Here is a 4,484-nt window from a genome sequence, read left to right as displayed (position 1 = left end):
CAGTAGCAGAATAGTTAACAGGGAGGCAAATGGCAAGCTGCTGATGCGGCTGGTCTTTCTGCTCATTTTCTTCCTGTTGTTTGCCCTGACTAATGGACTTCGAGTGGGAGCAATCCGTGGCGCTATGGGCTCTGGAATCTACTACGCCTTTGGTGTCTTCAATTCTCTTAAGGTGTGTAGATAATACTTACAGACGCCTGTGTGGTTCCCTGGTGAACAGGTCCACACTGTAATACATCCAGGGGCGGACTACAACCACAAACGACCCTGGACTTTTCCCCCACAAACTGTGCAAATCGGCCCACAGGCAGACGGTCACTCTGGACATTTCCAGTCCGCCCCTGAATACATTGTATTCTAGTATTTCAAAGTACACTTTTCTGGTGAGGAGTAAAACCATTTGAATCTCTCAAGAAAAACATACACATGTCTCAGTCACCTTAAAAGTACTGATCTTGCAATTCTTCAGTTACTATCTTCAGTTACTTCCAACATATTTGAAGAATACATACTGGTGTGGAAATAGGGTCAGACCTATTCAGAGGTTTTGCATTTGGGGACAGATGTTTGAAATACACTGATGAAATGCAAAGATTACATGTGAAACAGACTCGTTTGACACACAGAAGTACAGTTAGTGTGGTCGCCTCTCCACAGATTTGATCTTTGACCTGGCCTTTGTGCCACCTGCTTGTCTCTATGGATGTTTTATGCCAAATGATGGAGCAATGTTACAAAATAAATACATCAATCAAAAAGTATAGAAAGGAGGTAATCCGTGTGACCACAAACCAATGACCAGTGACAAAACCCTGCTGTAAGTAGGTTTGGAACAATCCTCGTGAAATATTTAGTAACAAACTATAACACGTGTTGATGAAACACAACAATGATGTAAAGCGATTTAGTAGAAACAAGTCCTTTTGTTCCCAAGAGCCACAGTGTAAATCTTTATTAATGGAATGATGGTGACGTGATGTGTGCAGTCTCTTTCTGTAGTAAACACACACATTCTTTTTTCTAGGGATTGTGGATTCTAGTGTTTGGACCGCTCTACGATTCTAAGGTTTGTTAAAGACTTCTGCAGATTTTCTTTATTAAATGGCCTGTACTTAAATTTCAAAACTATGAGTCAGGAACATGTTTTAGATAGAAGATAGAAGACAAAAGCATCTCAAAAAGCATCAATACATGCATCCTGAATTTCAGACTTCCGGTCATTGCGCAGTGCATACTGGGAAGGATCCTCCAATAAAGTGAGCATCGAACCGCCATGTTTGGTTTCCCAGTGGGATGCATCTATTGACAAAGTCGAACTTTTCAAGTCTTTTGAACCATAGCGCTTTTGTTTTTGGTTCTGATATTGTCATATTTTAGTTATGGGATTCGGACATCGTAATTGTGTGGTTGTTGGATGTTCTAACAGCGGAAAATGGCTCGAGAAATGTGTTTGTGAACTCCATAAATGCAAAAGTGAATCAGATGTGTGTGACTGCAAACCTCCGTTCAAACTGTTTCTCTTCCCAGTGGAATTGAAAAATAGTGAAAGGTGAAGGCAATGGGCAGGATTGATCCACAGGAAGGACGAAAAATGAAACCTTTGGCTGCCTAAATCATCACGAGTTTGCAGCGAACATTTTGTATGTCAAAGCAAAATCCCGATCCCTCGCTCAACCTTGGTTACGAATTTAAAAAGTCAACGCCAAAGTGAAAAGCACCAGCTGTTCACCAAGAAACACCTTCCACTGCAAAGAGACCAAGATGTGATGTTGCTGTAAAACCACAAGAACAAGAAAGTGCAGCTCAGTCTGTTTGTCTTCTGCACCTCTCACTTAACAAACGGGATTTTGCTTTGTTGGAGCTCCACATACAAAATGTTCGCTACAAACTTGGGATGATTTCTTATCTTTTTGGTCCTTCCTGTGGATCTCACCTGCCCATCGCCTTCACCTTTCACTATTTTTCAATTCCGCTGTGAAGGGAAACAGTTTGAACAGAGGTTTGCAGTCACACACATCTGATTCCCTTTTGTATTTATGGAGTTCGCAAACTTCTGAAGCCCGTTTCTCAAGTCGTTTTCCGCTGTTGGGACATTCAACAACCACACAATTACGACGTCCGAATGCCAAAACTAAAATATGACAATATCAGAACCAGAAACAAAATGGTACAAAAGACTTGAAAAGATCAGGCTTTGACAATAGACGCATCCCACTGGGAAAACAAACATGGCGGTTTGATGCTCACTTTTTTCAGAAAATCCTTCCCAGTCTGAAATTCAGGATGCATGTATAGAAGTATAATTTCTCTGCATTTTGAACTAATTGATTTCAAAACCATAAATGCACCATGGCAGAGAATCAAGTGTCTGGGATAGTCTCAGGGAGTTGATTTCACAAGTTTTTTTTTTTGTTTTTTTTTTGTCAATGTGTCAGATTGGGTGGTGTTTGCATGTTCTGCCTGTGCCTTAGTGGGTTTCTTTCAGACTATGCAGTTTCCCCCATCAACCCAGAACATGCAAACTAATTATAATCCTGCATCTAAGACTAGCAACATCATCTGAAGATTATTATTATGTTATTATATTTTACAATCCCAATGTATTTCTTGTTTAGCAGTTTTTACCACACAATACATGACTGTGAGCTTTTATCTGGACGAGAACACATTTTCTTTTCCTGTTTTTAAAGAATGACATCTTTTTTTCAACAGATACTTTTGATCATGTGCAAAAAATGTCGGAGAATTCCAGATCAGAAACAGTAAGTACATGATGTTATGCAGTGTTGGGAAGGTGACTTTTAAAATGTATTCCCCTACAGATTACAGATTACACACACCAAAATGTAGTTTGTAACGTAATCCATTAAATTACTTAAAGTGAGAAATGTAATCTGATTATTTTGGATTACTTGATTTGCTGTAGAGAAGCAAAGATGAGGATATCGTAACATAAGATGTTTTGTCTGAAAAAAAGAAAATAAAAAGCCCAAATTTTACTGAACCAAATTAAAAATATTATTGATAGAAGAGGAGGAGACACGGTCTGCGCGGCATGGTTTAGTCCTGTTAAATCCTGTTTTAGTCCTGATTTAGACCTGGTTTAGTCCTGGTTTAGTCCTGGTTTAGATCTGGTTTAGACCTGGTTTAGATCTAGTTTAGACCTGGTTTAGTCCTGTTTTTAGTCCTGGTTTAGACATGGTTTTAGTCCTGGTTTAGACCTGGTTTAGTTTCCGGCAATGAGTGGAATTACGGGGGGGAAAAAAAAAAAAAAAGGCAGGGGAGGGGTGGGGGGTATAGCCCAAAACGCGAAAAACAGGAAAATCCCACTGTGTAATCCACTTATTTCAACAAAGTAACTGTAATCCAATTACCACTCACTGAAACAGCAACTGTAACTGAATACAGTTACTCATAATTTGTACTCTGATTACATAACTCCAGTACATGTAATCTGTTACTCCCCAACACTGCTGTTATGACTCTGATATGTAAAATATTATGTCTTATTACCTTCTCCACCATCACTTTAGTTCTCAAGAACGTAGTAAAATAATGATCCAAACAGAAATCTATCAGAAATGTTAAGTTTAAATAAAAAGTTTAAATTCTTCTTTCTGTGCACATTATAGAGAGCCATGACTCAAAACTAAAGTTCACGCCACCCGGAGGATCAAGATGGGACTGCATTTTATTTACATTTGGAAAAAGTGGTACATTTTTGCAACGTTCTGATCATAAAGAGGGCGTATTTTACTTCCAGGGGATATTTAACTGTTAACATGTAATATATTTAGATCACCATGTTTGTTTTTCAGGTTTGTGAAGTTGTTGTGTACAGTTTTGCATCATGTTTTGTATATTTCTGGAGAATGGGTGATGTAGGCTTGTGGGCGGAGCGTTCCCAGAATCTTACAGCTAAATGCAAAGAGGGTTTTTATAAAGCCCAGTAAAGATCACTAGATTCAGGAATGTTTTTGTTTTTATTATCACATGGTAAAAGAATGAAATATGAATCAACACAACATTTATCTGCTCCACGCTCTGCCGGAGACTCAACTACCAACATATTTACATTTTTGTGAGATGATATCTGGAAATTAGTGATGCGTGGGTCGGAAAACTCAATGAGAAGAAGTAAAGCCGGTGCAGGTGGGTCAGGTCCCATCATAGCAAGGTTTGGGTCGGGTCCCAATATTTGAACCCATTTCTTTGGTTTGGTTTTGGTGGGTCGGGTCTGACCTGTGCATCACTACTGGATATGCCGTGTGTCTTTTGTTTTACAGTAATTTTTCTTGTATTTATCAATGTTATTATTTGTTTGTGTGTGTGTGTGTGTGTGTGTGTGTGTTTTAATAAACTATTAAACTTTTCTGCTTGTCTCTGAGATCTTATTGCTTAGCCTGGAATGTTGCACTGTATGGCATTAACTGCATCTATAAAGCATTTATTTAATTACACGTCTGAGGGAGAAGTCTCAGGTC

The 4,484-nt window shown here is 38.9% G+C and overlaps 1 protein-coding gene across 1 annotated transcript; it reads left to right on the top strand.

The window, feature by feature from the left end:
- On the top strand, window positions 1-4,030 carry LOC129411083 (adhesion G-protein coupled receptor F3-like). Its single transcript, XM_055160943.1, has 4 exons — window positions 1-172; window positions 1,025-1,066; window positions 2,713-2,762; window positions 3,633-4,030. The coding sequence occupies exons 1-4, from the start codon at window positions 44-46 to the stop codon at window positions 3,640-3,642; spliced, it is 231 nt and encodes a 76-aa protein (XP_055016918.1). The 5' UTR covers window positions 1-43; the 3' UTR covers window positions 3,643-4,030.
- The last annotated feature ends 454 nt before the right edge of the window (window positions 4,031-4,484 follow it).

This window comes from Boleophthalmus pectinirostris, unplaced genomic scaffold (assembly GCF_026225935.1).
Source record: "Boleophthalmus pectinirostris isolate CB_2022bp ecotype Guang Dong unplaced genomic scaffold, ASM2622593v1 HiC_scaffold_3, whole genome shotgun sequence".
In the NCBI taxonomy this organism is placed as follows: domain Eukaryota; kingdom Metazoa; phylum Chordata; class Actinopteri; order Gobiiformes; family Gobiidae; genus Boleophthalmus; species Boleophthalmus pectinirostris.
Note: the sequence above shows the minus strand (reverse complement) of the source record. Positions and strands in the feature narration are given on the sequence as shown.

Coding starts and splice junctions, on each gene's coding strand:
- LOC129411083 (XM_055160943.1), top strand. CDS start 44: ATGCGGCTGGTCTTTCTGCTCATTTTCTTCCTGTTGTTTGCCCTGACT. Junction 173..1,024: donor GTGTCTTCAATTCTCTTAAG/GTGTGTAGATAA, acceptor TCTTTTTTCTAG/GGATTGTGGATTCTAGTGTT. Junction 1,067..2,712: donor GACCGCTCTACGATTCTAAG/GTTTGTTAAAGA, acceptor TTTTTTCAACAG/ATACTTTTGATCATGTGCAA.